Genomic DNA, 20408 nt, shown 5'->3' with positions numbered 1-20408 from the left:
CAAAAAAAATTTTCTGCACGTGGTAGAAGTAAATGCAAAATGCACAGGAAGTCTGCTAACTAGCGAACTCCTTGATGTAAGTCAAACATGTCTGTTAAATTGCGATCCAAGTAATAAATTCCCGGTGCGGCCGGGGCCATGGTTTGCGTGATCTTGACAGCGGAGGTGCGATTGATAGGCACTGCTGAGTTTTGTAAAGATAATTCCAAACAACTCACCTCATTTCAACCGACACGCAAGGAGTTACGGAATAGATGCCCTGCTCACGAGGCATGGCGTAATTGAAAACAATTCAAAGATTTATTATATATGTCAGTCAGCAATGGAATTATCAGCCAAACACACATTGATCAATGGAGGATGTTATCATACAGAGTACTGGTATGTGTCTGCGATGATTTGAAAGCTGAAGTTCCTAGCAAATCACATTTTGAAATGCCGTCAGAATACCATTACTCAATGTGGATCGTGGAGTCACGAATGGTTCTTTGAATGAAAGATGCGTCATTATGGACGATCGGTAAAAGTACAATATTCGGCAAATTAGCATAATCCGGTTCGACACATTAATGGTGGAACCGAATGATGATTTATGGCTATTATGCTGAACAAGAAATCTGTATAGCGAAATTACACTTCCTTGCTAAAAGTTACGAAATTTTAAGAAACCGTTGGGTTTAGACAGCGGAACCTGAACGTGGCGATATAGCGTGTGCCGTATTAATTAGGGCTGGGCACAATGATTCGAGTACTCGAATCTGAATCGAGTATTAATTTTAATGATTCGAGTCGAGTAGTAAAAGACGATTTTTTCGAGTACTGAAATTGTACGGTCCTCGGCACTGGAAGTTAATTTGTCAATGAGAAGTATAGTTTCGAAACTAACTTTCACTGTTGAAGCCTTGAAACCTTAATTGACGGTATCGTAGCATACAAGACATAAGGTACAAAGCTACAAAGGTTACTGGACGTAGCGCATTTCCGAAGTCATGATTATCCCCCAACATTTTCACCAAGTGAAATGAAATCGGTATGGTCAAAAAAATACCAAAGTATCATTTAGTTAGGAGATGGATAACAGGCATTATATTCTTTGTGGTGGCATAAACGGTACATATTTGAACTTTGACGTATTACATTATGTTATGACGTCATAATGGGTGTTACTTGATTACTCGACTCGACTCGAAGCATATTACGTGATTCAGAATCGAATCACTCAGGTACTCGATTTTGCCCAGCCCTAGTATTAATATCGAAAGCTGAAATTCACATACGCGTTATGTGATAAGGTATCCGTTCACGAATTGAAAAAAAAAACGATTTCCATAACTAGTCTATTCCATAATATCCACGTGTCCGTTATCTATGAATCCAAACCAATGTACGCAGTTCAGTTATATCATCTGACCGAACAAGATATGTCATATTTATACCTAATTTTATAACAGGTCTTGCGCTGAGTACGTTGCATTGCGGCGTTCACAATGTTGACTACGAATTCACCGATTACACCTAAATAGAGGAGGCCATTATAGCTAAGTAGGTTACTCATGATACGCGTTGTATCGCATAAAAATGCTTTTCGACATAACAGTCAAATGTACTTAAAATCAGACACGAGGTTGCGGTACTGTTCAAAAGTTTTATCGTGTAAACCAGGAGATTCGCTAAAAGAAGACGCATTCAGCCCTGTCTCGTTCAAACTGCCGGCAGATTGTTTAGAGCAAAAACTTTATGCCCCAACCTTACAGCGAATTGGAACATCTTAAAATTCATTAACCTTAAGTATACCAGATATTACATCCAAATACATATAGTCACCCCGGTTCACACTCACGCGCGTAACGAAATCACAGTCGCCGATTTCCCGCATCTAATCCCCAAATACATCTGAGTGTGGCCGTATAAATTGCATAATTATCGGTGATTCTTCTCAAGCAAATGTGGGACAAATCCATTATTTGCGTATGGTAATCCCATAATATTGGGCTTAACGAATTCTACAACTGTGGGATAAGTTCATTATATTTGTACACATGATACTTCCCATATTAGGCTAACGAATTCAAGCAAAAGCTACCCAATACCTGATTATACATTCGTCCATATCTTTAGCATAATATCTTGGTTTTGAAAAATCATAGATTAGTGATACCGGAACGCGTATCGAATGTAATGCGCTTCAGTTAGTAAACAACCAAAGTCAATTGCCTTTGCGTGTGTGTCATACATTGTCTCAGAGAAGCTGAGCTATTCACTGACGGCGCGACGGCTGAAGTCACGACATAATTCTGAACGGGAATGCGATTTAAATCTTGCGGTTCGACAATAGTCGGATCGTCCGCAATGTCCGCAACTCGGGCTTCGCATAAATACGTAGGCCCGTTTTTAACAACGCTGATAGGAAGAGTGTGCCTAATACTTTCGTCGGCAATACCAGGTAAAGCAGCTTCTTGCTTAACATCTTTAGCGTGACCGATTTCAGAGTTAGATTCGGTTTCCTTATCAGCAACTGATTTCTCATTATCATTACACGCCATTTAGACACTTATAAGTGACATTTGTCTATGGCAATATTGAATATGCAACGAAAATATAACAATAACACTCAAAAAATCACTAACACCTACACAGTCATAGGGTCTGCTGTCGTGAAGTTTTCAACAGAAATCGACAATTAAAACGTGTACCGTGTTCGTCCGTGAAGAATGTCCTAGTCGTCGATAGCAAAACGTCAGTCTCAGTATTGAAGATGTATATCCAACGACTGTTCTCGGGGCCCATGCAGCAATTAGAGCTTATTGTCTCTGATGATCTGTATAAAAGTACAGCTAACCAATCGTTTTGGTGCTCGGCTATACAATACTCATCTCGAGAAGCTGTTGCCTTGGGTGAAGTTCTTCGTACCAGATATATGCTCAATACAATGGTTTATTCGACGTTGATGCAGTAGTAGCGTATAGAGTCTCAATCATAATAAAAGGTTATCTCTAACACGTGTTACCTACACTTATATAGAAGTCTCGACTCTCGAGTAATCACAACGAGAAGTAGTTTTCTTATTCGAGACATAGCCAAATATCATGGACGAGTGATCACAGCGGAATAGCTGCAGCAGCGCATGCGTAATTCGATGCTTTCTCTTCCATTTTGTATTACTCGATGCGGGGCTTACGATATTTCGATCCAGACAATGTTTTCCTGGGTTGTAATGACTCGAGTCACAACTCGACTCGACTCACGATTTTCTCATGACTTGAGTCATTTTCTCAAAATACGGAAATGACTCAGTCAATCTTTGTATTGACTCGAGTTGGATTCGAGTTATTGCGCACGACAAATGGTTGCGATCTCAGACACCGAAAAGATCATCGCTCCATCAAATATGCCGGACCTGATGTGTGGAACAGTATCCCGCCGGCCATCCGACAGTCGACGAGCATGTCCACATTCAAGTCGAAATACAAGCAATTACTACTAAATAAATACAGTCCATCCTCAAGATTACCGGACCACGACTGACCTATCGATCTCGCTTCCCATGACATGCCGCCCTATTTCTTGTCGCATTCTTTTTCTATACTATCTTCTTTACTTTCATTCAGTGTGCATGCCTCCTCTTTACATCGCGTAGGCCAAGGTGGGTGTCAGATTCCATAGACTACTTCTTGTCGCTTCGACATCTTCCTGTCTTTTCATTGTATCGCATTTTTGTGGTGTATCCGCTGTGTCCGCTGTTTGCATTTTTGCCGTGTCCGCTGTTTCCGTGTTTTAGGGTCAAATCTCGACCACTTCCGCTTTTCTATGCTTCCGCTTCTTGGTGTTTTTGTAATGATCCCCACCGGGACTAGCTTCTGAATAAATACTAGTTACAAGTCAATGCTTATACACTGTCCATTCTGCAACCTATTTTTCTTTGTGCACAATGCACGTTGCACATAGACTCATTGACTGTGTGTGACTCTATAAACTGTTATGTGTTCCTTGGCTTCTTTTCTTACTGCTGCTCACTGCTCAACATGCTGTGCTCAGCGAGTCCAACTATTGGATTTTGTATGATATGTTCTTGGTTAACCCTAGTTACTTGTTAGTTTATGATATTAATTTATTTGAATAACCATTTAATCTGGTTGGTTGACAAGAACATCGTCATGACATGATCATATCCCCTATATAATCAGCAGTTAATACTGATAAAGCACTGTCTTTTGTTAGATGCAGCAGAGTTTAGAGTACATTTAAGCTTGCAGATTTGAGGATCTGTGACTGGTGGGAGGCCTCAATCAGCTCCGCGGTTTGTTATGTCAATTCATGGTAATCATGTCTGCAAGTGACGAAGATATATTGAGTGACTTGCTGCAGTGCAGCATATGCATGGAGGCATTTCAGACATCGGGGGTGATGCAGCCGAAAATGTTGCCATGCCAGCATTCGTTTGATATTGGCTGCTTGCGCAAAATGTCCGCAAGGTCGACGTAAGTACCTCAAATATTACCTGTGTTTCTTGGTCATGGCGCTGGAACTTCCTCCTTCCCTAAATAATCACTATCACTACTGCATGATGACAATCCAATCAGCTATTGACTCCTTGAATATTTCATAAACTGCAAAATAATAGACAAAGTTTTCCAGTACTTTCCCATAATTCGTAATGCCACATCAATGAATGTTTTTTTCTATACGACAGCATTCAATGCCCAGTATGTCGCAGGCAACATTACATACAAGTTGAGGAGTTAACCAACAATTTAACGCTTATGCAAGTGATTGATTCTAAGGGACCTACACCTGCAAATACTGCCAGTAGGCCCGATTCCAAAGCCCAAAGTCAGGTAAGTCTACTCTTTTAAAGATTCGTGATGGTGGATGCGATGTATATATTGAGATATTCCACATTTTTGTTGATAGCTAGCTATTATGTTGAAGTCTTGAATTATTAATTCTGCGCTCTGGTCTATCATGCATAAGCCAGTGTTGGGATCAAGTCACTACCTTTGAGTCACGATTTAATTGCACATTTTGACTCGAGTCAAGTCAAGTCCCTCGATTTTTGGAGTTGACTCGAGTAAAGTCAAGTCACGAGTCAAGTCACATTTCAAGTCAAGTTGCCTTTTCGAAGTATGTATGAGGCATGATTACGTCATTGCAATTTGCAAGCTGTCTGAAATTCAGTTTGAGTGATCATTGATTCCGAACCGATGAGCGAATACAGAGTTGAATATGCACGCAAGAAGGCGCTATATCACTCACTTATACATAAAACTGTTGAACTACGTAATTGCATAGCAACAGTTTATAGTTACCAGCCAGAATAGAGAATAGAGAAATGAATTGATAAGATGCAATACATACCCATATACAAATAGATATGACACAATTCGAGCATGCCTGTGATTTTTATCGACACTGATTACTTGATGACTTGAAATTGACTCGTTAAATTTGCTCCGAGTCACTAGTCAATCCACATTTCTGATACACCGAGTCAAGTCAAGTCATTTTAGCAAAGTGACTCGAGTCAAGTCAAGTCATGCAATCAAGATGACTCGAGTCAAGTCACGACTCTGGCCCAAGTGCCATACACTGCCACAAGAGGCGTGGTGTCAACAAATTCTTGCTGAGAAGGCACTACCGTATTCTTTGAGTGGCGTTGAAATATGCTAAATTTATCTTATCTCCCCTCCTCTCTTCCGCTACTTGATCAATTATAGTTAAATTACTATATCTAGTTAGCCTACATAGACCCTATAGTTAAAGTGGAATGATTGTCACAATATTATAGATCAGTTTTCAGTGGTTCTCTAACTTTTTCAGTCACGCCCCCCTTGATGATAGTGAAAAATTACACGACCAAAATATCTGCAATCCCAACGCATAGTTTAATGCCATAGGAAGGTTATGACTGATGACAGACTTATCAAATATGAAGTTTAGATTATACACAGAGCGTTAATGATGAGCTGGATCAAAAATAATCAATTACAATGTGATGTTCTGTTACCCCACTTGAGCTTACCTCAATCGTACCTGATTGTAAACTAAATTAAAAACCAATGGCGTGGGCCGCTCGCGATTCAAACTTTTCATTTCCTCACGGGACCAAGTTTTTTTCATGAGCCCCCTGTTTGACGACCACTGTTATAGATGGAATGGTCCCATCCCATCAATCATTATGAACACTATTTCGCACTGGCTAGAAATGGTAGCCTACATGTCAGCAAATTTTTAATTGCAAGGTTTCAAATTCTATCCATACTACTTTAACAGGGCTCGGAAGGTTCTGTACAAAATCTCTACAACTGTTACAAAACTCCAAGTAAAGTCAGGTCTACTTTGAAGAACTATATACAAGGTCATAACGACAAGGAGTTTGAAGCTGATCATCTGTCGGTAAGTTTGGATGTTTTAGATTTTACCTCTGGAAAAAAATGTTATTTTCGAACAACCCTATTTTACAGTCATTGCTATGTCACGCCTGAAATAGGGACTGGTGTGATAACTACAAATTCTAGCAGAAATCTATCTCGTCAAGATTAGATTGGCCCGAATACTAGAAGAACACAATACTGTCTAGATGGGAATAGTTGTGTAACCAATTACGAAACAAAATATAAGATGCAGAGTGGATTGTTGAAGAATGCTATGTCACCATGGGAGTAAAACAAACAACCATTGGCATAAGAATTCGACAGAATATGCCAAATCTGGAAAATGAATCTTGGTCTTGATCTTTGCTAAATAGTATTAGAAGGCTTTTACGGCAAAGGGGGTAAACTTCAATGACTAAATACTAGAGTAAGATGCAGGAAAACTTATCGGAATTGAAACCGACACACCAAAATTATCGAAAGTTCTCATTGTGTGCATTGCATTGTTTTTCATAACCCTATTTGCTAATTTCATTGCGTATTAGTTGACATGGGATACGACACCAGCGCACCACTGACTGCGGTGTTTCTTTCTCAGGCAATTCTCAAGTGCATGGATTATTACAAGCAAGTTGGCGATGCAGAGAACATCGACATTATTATCACTTGTCTCGAACTTGTTCGCAGCCAGATTCAAAAAGCGGGATCCCAGCTCTTGAATTTTCAGAAATTGATGCAACGTGTAAGTGGTGACTCGTTTACTGTTGAAATTTTCTGTAATGTCAAATCTAGGACATGTTTCATCATGATGAGCCACCATCGTTCCGTACATGTCAATTAAGTAGGAATATAATAATAATATGCTGTTGCATATTTTTGCCTTGACGTTTTTGCAGCATATACAGCGACTCATGATATACATACACACGATACGTGCATAATTCATACTATGAGTGTATGATGTGCATATGCCGCTGGACAAGGAAGGTGCAGATATAGCCTTGTGAGGCTTTCCAAGTCTTGCCCCACCCCTCCATGCTATCCCGGTGATAGTGAGTGCCAAGGGTGGAAACCATAAATAACAGTTTTACTGACCAGGTCTTCAGTCTGACCCGGCCAGGGATTGAACCCACAACCACTGATCAAAAAGTCAGACGCCCCACCATTACACTATCTTGTTGAAAGTTCGTACAAAGTTTGACACATACATTTTGATGTTTCTTTCATTGTTGTTATATCAAACATTGATATGATGCTATTTTTCAGCCATTCTTGAAAGTAGCATATACATCTCTCCCCATTTGTCATACCGGTATCCATAATTTCTTACAGCTGATTCAAGGTGTCTTGGATATTATGAATTCATTCAAACGCCGATCGCCGATACAAGCTCGTGGCATCCGTATCTTGAGATATCTTGCTGACCCTAAAGTAAGCTTACTTGTAAGTATCATTCTCGATTTCAATGCAGAGTCGAATGTAGACTAACTATCGTAACTGGGATAGTATTGCTACATTGCATTTTCACATAGACTATGACGTAATGCGAGATGAGTCGATTTTTGACCGTCTGCCTGTAAGTTGTTTGTGGACAAATGGAGTGTTACCAATGCCCACGAAAGTGTTGCTGAGTCCATAGGGGCATATAAAAGGATCTTAGTGTGCTTTCAAGTACTCGTATCTTGCTTCCTTTTGTGTTATCCTTTCTTAAATCCCTGTGCATACCTCTTATTTACATGCTGCAGGTCAAGGGGGGTGTCTGATTAAAAGACTACTTTAAGTCGTTTCGTCACCCTCCTATCTTTTCATTATATCGCAATCTTGTGGTGTATTGATTTGATAAAAATTTTAATATAATGATAATGGTAAGGTAGAGTTCCTTTAATACAAACTGTGCAGGTCAAGAGGTCATCCGGTAATAGAAATATCAAAATCGTGGTTGTGACGCTCCAATGGTTCGCACAATTACGACTGCATCCGTGCTTTGATATTCTCGTACCGACAAGAGTGTGTAATGGTGAAGCGTCCGGCTTCTTGATCGGTAGGTCGTGGGTTCGATCCCCGGCCTGGTCAGACCAAAGACCTGACTAGTAACACTGGTATCCATGACTTCCCTGCTTGGCGCTCATGCATTACTGGGATAGCATGGAGGGGTGGTGCATGACTTAGAAAGCCGTAAAGGCTATATCTGCACTTCCTTGTCCAGCGGCAGATGCACATCATGCACTCATGGCATGCATATGCAGTATGCACAGATCGTGTGTATGCGTATCATGAGTCGGTGTATATGCCGCAAAAAACATCAAGGACAAAAATAGACTACGTCCTTTCCTTCTTTTCGTACACATGAACTCTTTTTTCGAATGACCAATTGAATGCATGCTTATTGCCGTAGTTGTGACCAGAATATGTTTCAAAAAAATATGGCAAGCAAGATATTGTTCACCATCGAACCAATACATGATTACTACGACTTCCTTGATCATGTCACTGCCAAACATCCACCATACACCAGTATGCTCGAATTAGAGGGGTGATAGTCAAGCGCCAAAATCCATGACCCAGATTTCAAAATTTATGTTGATTTCCTTACAGCAGGGGTTCTTAAAGTATGGGTCACAACCCAAACATGGGTCGCCAAGAGTATAATTTGGGTTGCGACAGCACCACAGCGATCGTGAAATTCTTGCAACTAAAGAAATTCTTTGCGCTTGGCACGATTTCCTCACCAATGTCCAATGTCACTGTTTTGGTACTATAGCCAATAATAAGCAAGGCACCCAGTATGGCTTGATCATGAAAATGTGTGACCTTTGAATGAGGATACGCAATTTGGTGTGGGTTCATGATAAGATTTGTCCGACATTGTTTTCTCTGCGTTGGAAACACAGTCGAAGACCGTTGGGATGCTTTAGACTAGGGGTACGGGTAAATTGCACTTTAGTACAATTTAGCAAAAATAGCTTATTTTATACTCAACCAGAATTTTAAATTATACTAAATTATACTTTTATGAAAAATAGCTTTCCTGGCGTAGGAGGGTACCATACTGAGACTTTTATGTGAAAACCAGCTCGTGTTTTGCGTTACTCCACCTGCCGGTGTTTCAAGTTTAATGATCTAACCAAAAATCACACAATTTTCTGCAGCAGCTCTTGAAACTGTTGCGTGAAGGCAGCCTTCGAGGGAGAAATCGGTCAGGCTCTGCCGGTAGTCATCCTTTTCAATTCCGATGGCGGATAAATCCGCCTCCACTGGTGCCGTCGTTGGAAACACGGTCGAGAGCGTTCCGCAGAAGTCCTTTAGGGTGGGCAGGTGGACGTTCATACCCTCGAGGACACCCCAAGCGTCCCTGAAGCTGCTGTCAGGGCCCTCCTCCTCCAACGTAATGCGGAAATTGTCATGGTCTCTGTTAAAGTCCCGCAGTTGAGCGTGCTACGTCTCGACATCCTCGAGTTTTTCTTCGGCCCACCCAGCTGCTCGAAGCCGTCCTGACTGTTCGCAAACCAAGTCAGAGACAGCTGAACGACGCAACTTAACCAGTTCCTTCGGGAGCGTCGGTGGTATCTCGTTGTTTTTGATGTCTGCGTTGTTTGCCAGGAGATCACAGACGCCATGAAGTAGGGTGCAAACCTAGAAGGCCGACTTTCCTTTGAACAGTTTTCCTTGTAGCCTCCGAGATTTCATCAAGTTTGGCCTGCACAAAAAGTCGAGGATGAACTCCTGAACATTTGTCATGGAAACAGAAACTGATTCCACTCTGACGTATTCTAATTCACCCTGGAAGCCATCCTCCTCACGAAGCTCTGTAGTTGCTGAACACAAGTCCTTCAGGTTGTCTCGCAACTGGTGACAATTTTGAGCTAGTTAAAAAATATGGGGGGGATTCTCGATTTCTCACGAAAATGAGAGATTTTAAATTGAATTTTAACCTACTTATTGCTTGAAATCATGCAAGATGATATTATTTTATGAAAGAGCCAGTCTCATACTTTGTAATTCTGCAATAAAAAAAAATATGAAATATTTTGATGATCCTTCCCCCCTTAAGAACTGATTCAACCAAGCAACCTACTGCCGGTATATACACTGCAACAGTATATTCCAGTCTTGTCCAGTTCAGCAGGGATGGTCAGCCGTGCCAAGTTACAACCTATAGTTAAGATAATTCACTCACTCACTAGAGTTTAGATTATAGCGAGCGAGAAAGATGAAATTTGGAAGCCTACTATGGCAATTTAATTTGAGATGCGATAGATCACAAAACAGAAAAAAAAATGAACAAAGGAAGAGGAAGATGAGCTGAGCGTGGAATGGAATGAAACGGAAATCAATCCCGCCGTGCAAGCAAAGCCACACACACAGCGCTGCGCAGGAAGAACCCCAGTGCGATGCGGCATCTGCACCCCCGCCGCTGCCGGTCTCCCCCCCCCCCAACCGTCAGGCAGCACCTGTGGGAGGCAGCAGGGCCCGAACGGAAGCGATAACCCGCCAATGTGTTTCTTAGAGACTCCGGTGAAGTGACAAACACCGAAAAATGGTAAACAAAAAAATCCTTATTTTATACTCGGCAGAAATTTTATTTTATACTAAATTGTACTTTTGAGACCCCAAAGTACAATTTAAAGTGGCCTGCCTATAGGCCCATTTTGAATCCAACCCCTTTGGCGTCAGAACTCATGAAGACATGAAGTTTTGGCAAACATACGGCTGGGCAATGTGCAATGCCAAAAAGATCGACAATGGTAGAAGGTTGGCCAAAATTGACCGTCGCTGGTTGGCCAAAAACCTTCGATATTGACATATCCATCGTCAAAATGGTTGGCACCCGTCCTTGCAATCTTGAGTGGCAGTAGCACAGATGCGAACCCCGGAGAAAATAATACACTTCGATTTGAAATTGCGTGCGTCAGACATATTTCATAGAGCTAAGTTGCGTCCAACTGTTGTCTGCGCATCATGCGCTATGTCATATATGCCCCATAAAACGTAGCATATGCCTACTAATATTAAAAATGTATTCTTTTTGATGTGTTAGGCTTAGGTCGCGAGATGCCATTAAAACTCAGATTTGGGTCGCGGTCTAAAAAGTTGAAGAACCACTGCCTTACAGTATATAAATAATTTTCGAGGCAAGTTCAATGAACTAGTAAAACTAGTACGGTAAACTGTTCTTCACATTGCGTAGGACAACTCATGTTATTAATGGGAAATGAATCGCATTAGGGTTCGCTGGCAACTCAAACATGAAAACTTCAAAAATATGTCAAATAGAAGCACACAGGCGCGGGATAATGTCATGTTAAAAGTTGTATTTGCACCATTTGCTTACAATTACGGTATCAATTCTGTGTTTTCGTCGATAAAACTGTAAGGCGTGAATGATGTTTGCTACTGATGTGACTCACGAGAGTCAGTCGAAAAGCTTTTAGCAAATTGTTTTGCGATATTCTATGGTTCTGTACCCCAAATGGCTTGTTTTAATACTGTGGCATTAGCAAAATGAAAGTGTGGCCTAATCGTCATTAAGGGAGGTGATGAAGCAGGGCTTGCGGCTTTTGGCTTGTTTTATGTAATGAGGAATGAGAATGTATGCTAAAGAATGCCGGCCCTGTTCTAAACTATTGAAGTCGTTAAATCGATTTGTAGTGCTGACCCTTCCATAAAGCAGCTAATTCTGGCATTATAAAAACATGCACAGAAAATTAATCTTCGCCATGCTCATTTTGTAGGCATAAGTCGATACGTCTGCATCTTTTTCCGCCGGGCTAACGCCCATGATTTAATAGGAATCGTAGGGACCTCCACACAGCTCCGTGTTTATTGATCATCAGTGAACTTTTACAAAAAGCTTGTTGATGAAATTATAATGCAATTTGCCATATCATTGTGTTATTTTGTACTCTTTTGGACGAACATCAACATTATTTCAAGTTGATATGTTTCGTTTTTGTAGTCGGTGCTCGAAATATAAATCCGTGCTGTAGGTCACCATTTCAATCATTTTGCAGCAGAATTGAGTTATGACTGCTCGCGCTCGCTTTCTTCAAATCATTATTCGATCATTCCATGACAGGTCCGAAAGCAATACTTCTGAACTGTTGAAAAGTTTATTGAAACTGTCAGTTATCTGAAACGTTGTTGAACATTAGCTTTTCTCATTCAGGGTGATTCCATGCTTGATGTCTGCAAAACAACTCTGCAGGCGCTCAACTGTCCTCTTGAACGGGCTGAAATAACCAAAGTCATGGAAGTCTTGGATATCCTTGCAAGATCTCTTCAATTGTCGCGAGAGCAAAATTCGGAAATCTGCAGTCAAGCTAATATGAAAGTATGCTTACTTAGCGTGATGTATGTCAAGCCAACGTATCCTGGTTACAACACCGATGCAAATGCTGAGACGGAACATATAAAAGTCATAGTTAAGAACCTATATTATTGCATTACTTTGTGGCTGTGCTATCGTGTACAGAGGTAGAAGTAGCACATAAAGCAGAAGTAGAAGTAGCAATTTCAAATACGTGAGTTTTGTCTAAAAAACTGTTACTTTGAAGTGAAAGTATTCTGAAACATTTACATACTATATAGAAGCAGTTCACCTCTGGCTTCCCTTGTTTACAAAAACTTCTTCGACCCATGGTTTGAAAACAATAATGCTGCATTGGAACAGCTTCGGCAGTCCCAGCTCTTTTGCTGCATCAAGCATTGTCCAGTTGTTCGCGCTGATAAAATTCTGACCTTCACATCTTATGTCAATTTGAGCCAACCAACATGGTTTTCATCCAATAAGATATACTATTGAGATCACTGGAGCATACTCACTGTCCCCGTATAGTCCTATGAGGTGGTGGTGCAGACTAAAGTCTTTGGTTACAAGACACTGACTTCAAAACTTTTCCATGTATGTGAGCTGTGAACGTACTGCACGTAGAATTTATCCAGTTTGGCGATATTCTGTACTAAATGGCGTTGGTTGACTATCTTTTCAGAATATTCTTGAGATTTTGAGGAAAGAATTGAGCGCCCCTTCAAGTATGGCGTTATTATCTCGGATTCTCTGTGTCTTGACAAATCTATCGGATGAAATGCCTTCAACCTCACTGAATATCGTTAAGGAGAATGGACTTGAAATTCTCGAAACACTCTTTCGGGTGAGTTTACTACCATGTCCAATGTCTATGCCTGTTCAAATATCTGGTATCACTGTTGCGTCTAGTAATTTTTATTCTTCTTCCAGAATCACGCTATCAGACAAGACGCGAAAGCGGATGCAATACAATTGTTGGTACAGTGGGATATGTTGTTGTGTATCGTATACCAATATACATCTGTTTCATTTTCATTTCAAGTTATCATATTAAAAGAACTTTCACATGATACTGCAAAGTTTTGTTTTGTTTACTTTCATTCATAATTATCAGTCAATAGAAATAGTTTCCAGCCTTACCGATTTAGCTTCTGTTAACCATGTAATAAAACTATAAAACACTCTTTTACAGGGTAATTTGGCTGAAATAAAAGACATCCAACCTGATATTATCAGGCACAAAACCATTATAGAAGTGCTCAAAGAATTCTTGGTGTCTCAGAATCACAGAGTGAGTTGAACATGATTTTCTGTCTTCCATTAATTAAACTTGTTTATAATAATATCGATTTCATTCATGGATTAAAACAGGCAGTAGCAAGATCTTACCAGCCTGAAAGCACAAGGTCGTCGTATTTTTTTAAATATACCCAATTTTTGAAAGTTGATTGCCCTCTTACAGCATGAGTCATATTTGTTTTGCGCCACTCCATTTAACAAAATCCTTGTCCTTGCCATGGTAACTTGCTGTATATCGCAGCAATACAGGCTATTGTCTCTTGTTGATCTGTATCAGAATAATAGCTTACCAAATATCATAGTTTAGAGATGTCTGACTACTTAACTTCGAGAAGTCCTGTTGCGATAAAGTTCTTCGAGTCGGATGTACTCAATACAATACAATTTATTCAATGTTATGCAAGTAGTTTCAGCGTATAAGCCTCTTATCCTCCACATGCTTTGAGACACTTGTATACTCGAAGTAAATTCACAACAGGAAGTAATTTTCTAATGCTAAAATATGGCGTAAAAATACATTCATGGATGGACGATCACGATATCTCAGCAATATATTAAAAATCATGAAACTTTGATTCGCTTCATTCTTCAAAGACAGTTATAATCATTTTCAGGTTAGCTTCGTATCAGGTCTCGCCATTGCTCATCTGTCCATGCTCCCGAAACGTGATTGGACTAAACTATGTACACACAAAGATTTACGCGAGGATTTGCTCCAGAAGCTGGTTCGTCACTCGTCAGTAATTTTGTCCTTTTTCTGCAACATTTCAGAATCAGTAAATTAGGGTTACCATATTTTTGTGGACCAAAATCCAAACATTACCTTCTGGTGGTTTTTAGAATGAGATATGAACATATTGTCTGTAGATATGACGCAACACTTGCACTAGCAATGCTCTACCTACCCATTATACACTGGAGTGGATTTCTGAACATAGTGTCGTGAATTCACAAGGCTATTGGATCATCTCCGATTTGACCTCTGGTTATCACTGCTTTGTAATTTCCTTCAGCGAATATGTGCTCTTATCGTTTTAAACATGTTCAAATTTTGCAATATCGATCAACAGAAGGTTTTCAGCTACTACTGTTTTGTAACTAGGTCCGAAGCAGCTCTTTGTCAGGCCCTTACCAAAAACGCTGGTCTTTGGTCCTCCATAAGGTCGCACAATGCACATCAATAGACCAGTGGTTCCCAACCTTCTTATGGACGCGACTCCAGTTCCAATTTGAAAGTATTCATTGTCCCACATCAAAATATGGCAAGCAGAATACTAAAAAAAGTTCAGCACCCTCTTAAGGCAAATTGTGGAAGCTAATTATGTTCAGTGCCTTCAACACCTTTTCCTTTCACTATAGCATGAAAACGACCTTAAGCTATACCGGTACTAGGAATGTAGCCTCCTCTCATAGTTGCGAACACAATTAGACTTGTTTCAACGAATTATGGGTATTTGTTACTTATTTTTCATTTTCCGAGGGCGGGGGCACACGTTGAAATCAATATACGGTATCACATATGGCAACCCTACATTAAATCATTACAACACAGTCTCCTTATCACTGCATTGCTGGTGGTTGTAGTAACCGAGGGCCTCTAATATTGATATTTCTTTCGAATTTCAGTACGTTCAAGTGTCCGCGTGGAAATCTGCCGATGATTTGAACGTTAGATTTGATTCCTTGAGACCATTATATCCAATGCTCGAAATGTTTGGATCCCCGCCAACTCAATTGTTTGCCGCATGGACTATCCACGCATTTTGTGATCTTGACAGTAAGATAGCTTCTCAATATGTTATATTCTTGAATGCGTTAAGGTTTGGTTTGCTTAAAACAGTGGTTATTGACCTTTTTTTCTGCAGCGCCCCTTTTCAGAAATAGCCATGTTCTGGCGCCCTCCATATTTCATGGACTGTACTAAAAACAATGGGGAAGACATCTAAAATCTGTCAGTCTTTTCGGGTTGGGACTGTACCGAATTCGAGATCAAATCACGGTTGCTATAACAACTATCGTGTCCGGAGGAAAGTTAATTATATTGGGTTTTGTTTCATTGGTTTATGCAAGTAGTAAATCAACTGAAAATGTGATAGAAACCTTTTCTCACAATGAATTTAGTTGTCTAAAATGTAGGGAATACTGCACCCAGTTAACATACATGTGAGATTGTGGGGGAGAGAGAGAGAGTCTTACTTTTTTTCATCCAACCGAAATACATAACGAACAGACAGCAATGATGATGGTACAGAAAATAGGCATGTTCAGTATTCGGTATTAGATAGGAATGATCGATACGACGTGTTATGTCATTGTACATTGTGTATGTCTTGTTCAGATGAAAATATAATCTTTTTTTTTAGTCATCCACCTAGCAATGCGGAGAGAAAAACGGTATTTTGAGCTCTGAGCGGAAAAGATGACCTTTTTTTTTTTTTTTAGTCAACCGATCACAAAGTGGGAAAAAATTCACCGGATTTTGAGAATTCTTCTCCTGATTTGCAAGTCTCAAATTTCTGAAAAAGTGTCCTCTTTTTAGATTTCCAAAATATGGTAAGCCTAGTTCAGGGAGAATTCGCAATCTAACAGTACCGGCATGGTGCATCTGCCGTTTACAAAAATCAATAAACCACTGCCTTTATGGAAACAAAAATTCCGAGATTTGATCAATTTTGTCGAATATAAATTTGCAACGAGGACTCGAGGATATGTAGCACATTTAGTCTACTCTACTTTATAATCATGTGTCCCTATGAGAACTACTATACCATCTGATGCCACGGCATTTTTCTTCAACGACCCCCATAGCGCCTTCTTGAGCACACTGCGGGGCACTGGAGCCAAGGTTAAGAACCTCCGGCTTAAAACTCATTCTCCCGCTGGTTGTGTCGTTAAGCAGCCACCTTCATTTATAACTTGACTCCCAATTCGTCAGGTTCGCAACCAATTTGTGGTCGCTTAGTACGCTGTTGATTTGTGATTAAAGTCGTCTTTCGTCAAGTGGTGGTCGAAGTAGTCAGATTTTCTACTGAAGCAGAAGTAGCTTTTTGTAAGACATGTCAAAACTATTTCAAGCAGTAGCAGTGTTGGGATCAAGTCACTACTTTCGAGTCACGAGTCATTGCACATTTTGACTCGAGTCAAGTCAAGTCAATCGATTTTCGAAGGTGACTCGAGTCAAGTCACTCGATTTTTGGAGGTGACTCGAGTCAAGTCGAGTCAAGTCTCGAGTCAAGTCACAATTCAAGTCAAGTTGCCTATTTGAAGTATTAGGAATGATTACGTCATTGCGTTTTACTAGCTGTCTGATATACAGATTGAGTGGTCATTGATTCTTAACCAATGAACGAATATAGAGATAAATATGCAGGCAAAAAGGCGCTGCATCGCTCACATATACCTACAGCCTCAGTTTATAGTTACCAGCAAAAACAGAGAATATAGAAATGAATGATAACATGCAATACATTGCCCATTTACAAATTGACATGATACAATTCGAGCCTGCGCCAATGGTTGAGGACTATATAAAGTATATTCGAATTCAATATCAATCAAGCCATATGTTTTGTTAAGGTAAGAACAGAGAACAGAAATAGACATTTTGCTATTAAATTACTTTACTATACTAGTTTACGACAACGTAAGCTGTAAGTTTCGATCACTTCGTTTGCGGTCAATTTATTTGTGAGAGATCAATGGAGGCTCCGTAAAACGCACGATTATTGAATGATTGGATTGGACGCTCTCACGGGTTACACCAACATTTCGCTAAAAATCCGACCATATGCAAGATACAGTGATTTTTATCGACGCCGATTACTTGATGACTTGAAATTGACTCGTGAATCCACATTTCTGATACGCCGAGTCAAGTCAAGTCATTTTGGCGAAGTGACTCGAGTCAAGTCAAGTCATACGAAAAAGTGTCAAGTGTCAAGTCATGACTCGAGTCATCCCAACACTGAGCAGTAGTAAGAATGAAAGGTATGAAAAGTCCTCCGTAGTTTCATGAAGTAGATTTATATTTTTGGAATTGCAAGATGCGATTTTGTGACTAATGTGGAATAACTAATAGGGCAAGTTTTTGTTGCAGCTAAATCCGTGGAAAGTTGCATTGATTCATTTATTTTCGAAAAAAGTTGCAGAAGTTGCATTTTGACCACATTTTGCTCGGTTGACTAAAATAAGCAAAGGTCAATTTTCCGGCTCAGCTCCCGAAATACCCGTAAAAGCGTTACTTCGGTGCTGATTTACGGTGTTTCAGTCGAATTTGGCTGTGTATTTCACCAAAATCGAAAATACTTTAATGAAAAATGGAATAAGTTGCATGAAAAATATGGACAAAAGTTGCGAAAAGTTGCACTATAAGATTCCTTCAAACAGCTTAAAACAGCATTCTACATATCTTACGAGTATTTAGGAAGCTGTAAAAAAAAGTTGCAAAAACTTGCCCTACTAGTAAGATATCACTACAAATAGCCACAATCTTTGAAAATATTGTTCAACAAATAATACATAAAAAATATATTCGATTATCATGATTCCGGGGCTATTCCACATTGTTCTTATGAGAATTTCACAATTAGAATTTATGGAAATATCCTAAAGCTACGTTCTACTTTTCAAATTCCAATGTAGCTTTGAGTAACACTATTCCAGTAGACATTTAAGTTTAAAAATAGAAGCACTTCAGTATGTAGGCAAAACATAGTAGAAGTACTTTGGTACTAACCACCGTATATTTGAATTGCCGGCATACTTTTATTGTCATCAGAGAAAAGGTACCAGGAAATGCTCATCGAGGAAGAAGCGCTCGATATTCTGATTGATATCAAGGAAAACAAATACGCCGATCCAAATGTGCGAAAATTAGTCGGGGAAATCTTACAGGCCATAGATTCCTCAGGGAACTAGCAGCTGTGTACACTGTACATCTGATATCCAAGATATCCGTCGTGAAAAGCGGTTGGGGAATGTCAAGTTTCACAATTATGGATTGTCATTCAACTGTCATTGAAGTAACGACGAGATTGTATTTTTCAAGCTAGACTTGACCTTCTTGTGCTCATTAGAAAGCAGCCTGTTAGATGTGGAAATTTTTATTGGCTTATTGTTTTATTATGTAAACAATATAAGCTTTTCCTGTGCACATGTTTATTGAAGTTCTTACCAGTTGATCAAGTAATGAGATAGTCCGAGATCAACTGTCCGCGGAGACCATGTGGTGTTCTGGTCTCGTAGAAACAAATACTTATGCATTGCTGGTTAGAATTGTTTGTAATATGCATCAATCAATTTTCTTCTGTTTGCGGATCTTGTTAATGTATATGATTGTTATACAGTCCGTTTGCATAGCATGTCTTTTGGTATTTATGGACTGACTTTTCATGATAGCAGAGCCGATCACTTTTCACTCGCCACTTTATTTCAACCTTGCCATGCAAACTGGTAAACTGCCGGTGTATGTATTACGTAGGCCTACTTGTATAGCTGCATTTTATATGATTTAATGCATCATTCAATAAAATATGCAATGCCAAGAATCGCCTGAAAATTATTGGACATTTCATGCTAGCAAATAGTGGCCTACCAATAACATCAGGACTCTTACAGTAAACATCTAACTCGCTGCATGCGCTGTACACACAGGCAAATAGATGGCGTTACAATGGGCTCGCCTCTAGGACCTGTTTTGGCTACCATTTTCGTAAGATATTATGACTTATGAGGACGAGCTTCTAACCGGGTGTGAGTCTGTCAGGCCATTATTGTTTCGTATCGCACCGAGCGAGACAGTGTAATGGTTACGCGTCCGGCTTCTCGAGCGGTAGGTCGTGGGTTCGATCCCGGCCGGGTCATACCAAAGACTCGAAAATTGGTATCCGCAGCTATCCTGTTAGGCGCTCAGCAATCACGGATAGCATGGAGGAGAAAAAAACGGGGGGCGCAGACTAGATGGCCTCACGGCCGTATCGCAACTCCATCATCAAGCATCTCGATGGTGCATGCGGCCCGCGACGACATTTTAGATTTTTAGTAATTTGAAAATATTTTAGTGTCACATATCTTTTCAGGTTATAAAGTCAAAATCACCTCTTAAATTGCCCCGAAAGCCTGAAACTGTTCATCAAACTTCACTATCACATCAATTGCAAATGCTACTATGCAGTGGAAGTTTCACTATTTCGCCACATTTCCAATTCATGATGACAAAAGCTGACCCTTGGACGATTCGTGACTGAAATTTGTGAGTTGGACTTGGACGCGACGTTTCTTAGAATTACTCAGACTCGGGCTAACTCGATGGCAAAATGAAAATGACTCGAGTGGACTCGGAGTGACTCGGAATGCCGTGAATTTGTTAGAACCATGGACGCAACAAATTAATCGCGTACCAGGGGAATAGTAATAGATCAGAAGGTCGCATC

General features: G+C 40.1%; 1 protein-coding gene across 3 annotated transcripts; it reads left to right on the top strand.

The window, feature by feature from the left end:
• Window positions 1-3735: 3735 nt before the first annotated feature.
• Window positions 3736-19523, top strand: LOC145457253 (protein zyg-11 homolog). 3 transcript variants are annotated; one of them, XM_080335441.1, is made up of 12 exons: window positions 3737-4478; window positions 4691-4835; window positions 6271-6393; window positions 6970-7113; window positions 7704-7802; window positions 12538-12702; window positions 13361-13522; window positions 13609-13656; window positions 13871-13969; window positions 14592-14702; window positions 15604-15754; window positions 18755-19523. In XM_080335441.1, exons 1-12 carry the CDS (start codon window positions 4315-4317, stop codon window positions 18892-18894), a joined length of 1551 nt encoding a protein of 516 aa, XP_080191567.1. In that variant the 5' UTR covers window positions 3737-4314; the 3' UTR covers window positions 18895-19523. The 3 variants fall into 3 exon arrangements, with proteins under 3 accessions (XP_080191568.1, XP_080191567.1, XP_080191566.1); XM_080335440.1 differs by having other exon boundaries at window positions 3738-4478; window positions 7704-7814; XM_080335442.1 differs by lacking the exon at window positions 7704-7802 and having other exon boundaries at window positions 3736-4478.
• Window positions 19524-20408: the final 885 nt, after the last annotated feature.

The sequence above is a fragment of the Botryllus schlosseri genome, chromosome 15, assembly GCF_051294905.1.
Source record: "Botryllus schlosseri isolate E-star chromosome 15, Bs_hap1, whole genome shotgun sequence".
Lineage (NCBI taxonomy): Eukaryota > Metazoa > Chordata > Ascidiacea > Stolidobranchia > Styelidae > Botryllus > Botryllus schlosseri.
The sequence above is the reverse complement of the archived record's forward strand: the minus strand, read 5'-3'. Positions and strand labels throughout refer to the sequence as shown.

What these genes read in the sequence shown, in the direction of transcription:
- LOC145457253 (XM_080335440.1), top strand. Translation starts at nt 4,315, where the DNA reads ATGGTAATCATGTCTGCAAGTGACGAAGATATATTGAGTGACTTGCTG. An exon ending in TTCAGAAATTGATGCAACGT is followed by an intron (nt 7,114 to 7,703) that starts GTAAGTGGTGAC and finishes AATTTCTTACAG; the next exon opens with CTGATTCAAGGTGTCTTGGA. An exon ending in TTCTCGAAACACTCTTTCGG is followed by an intron (nt 13,523 to 13,608) that starts GTGAGTTTACTA and finishes TTCTTCTTCCAG; the next exon opens with AATCACGCTATCAGACAAGA.